Source organism: Perkinsus marinus (genome assembly GCF_000006405.1).
Source record: "Perkinsus marinus ATCC 50983 genomic scaffold scf_1104296966396, whole genome shotgun sequence".
NCBI classification, from domain to species: domain Eukaryota; phylum Perkinsozoa; order Perkinsida; family Perkinsidae; genus Perkinsus; species Perkinsus marinus.
The window spans coordinates 1-877 of NW_003203918.1; the positions used below are offsets into that span (position 1 = coordinate 1).

At 35.6% G+C, this 877-nt stretch overlaps 1 protein-coding gene across 1 annotated transcript; it reads left to right on the forward strand.

Annotated features, from left to right (window-relative positions):
* Positions 1 to 40: 40 nt before the first annotated feature.
* On the forward strand, positions 41 to 872 carry Pmar_PMAR007883 (protein phosphatase 2c, putative; the record flags this gene model as incomplete). Its single annotated transcript, XM_002769122.1, has 3 exons — positions 41 to 112; positions 474 to 555; positions 758 to 872. Coding segments are annotated over 3 exons (269 nt in total), but the record flags the coding sequence as incomplete, so codon positions are not given.
* Positions 873 to 877: the final 5 nt, after the last annotated feature.

Consider the following 877-nt stretch of genomic DNA (forward strand, 5'->3'; position numbering starts at 1 on the left):
TGTGAGGTAGATAAGGGCATGAGGACTTGCTGTTTTACAGGTGATAAGAATGGTACCAAAGCAGTGCCATTGACGGAAGATCACAAGCCTGATCTTAAAGAAGAGGCCGAACGTAGGAAGGGTTTAGATAACAACTGTTAGAATGTATATTTTGAATAAACATTTTAAGGTGATTATATTTAATATAACTTATTTATATATACTATTGATAATTAAATACCTAATATTATCTTTATTCTTTTAGATGAAAATAATATATAAATCTATGGAGATAAAAATAATATATAAATCTATGTATTCATATCAGGATATACTCTTATGCTGTTGAGGAAAGCGAATATAGTATCTGCTTTCCTTAGCAACATAGAAGTTAGCGCACGAACTAGGGTTGGCCAAAATTTCCTCAGAATTTTCATATTTTCACGAATATAGTTGACCATGTGCATTATCAAATATTACAGTTGTTCGTGCAGGCATTCATAACGCAGGAGGTATCGTCATGCAAGGTAGAGTTAATGGCAATCTCAATCTCACTCGTGCGATTGGGGATTTGAGGTAATCCACCATCACCACTATGTTTGCTCTCCTCAGCTGAGTCCGAGAGTTTCCTCACTAACTGGAGATTTTACATACCAATTTGGGTAGAATGTACAGAGACTAACGAGAATTCCCCAAGATTTCCCTTTTTTGGAAATTTCATATTGTCACCATGTGCATATTTTCCCACACTATCGAAGGTCAGCTATTGTTTATTTAGTTACAAACAAGATCATAACTTGAAACCTGAGGAGCAAATGATCACTGCTAACCCTGATGTGTCTACTATACCCATAACAGATGAGGATCAGTTCTTGGTAGGATGCTATTGTTGACTTAC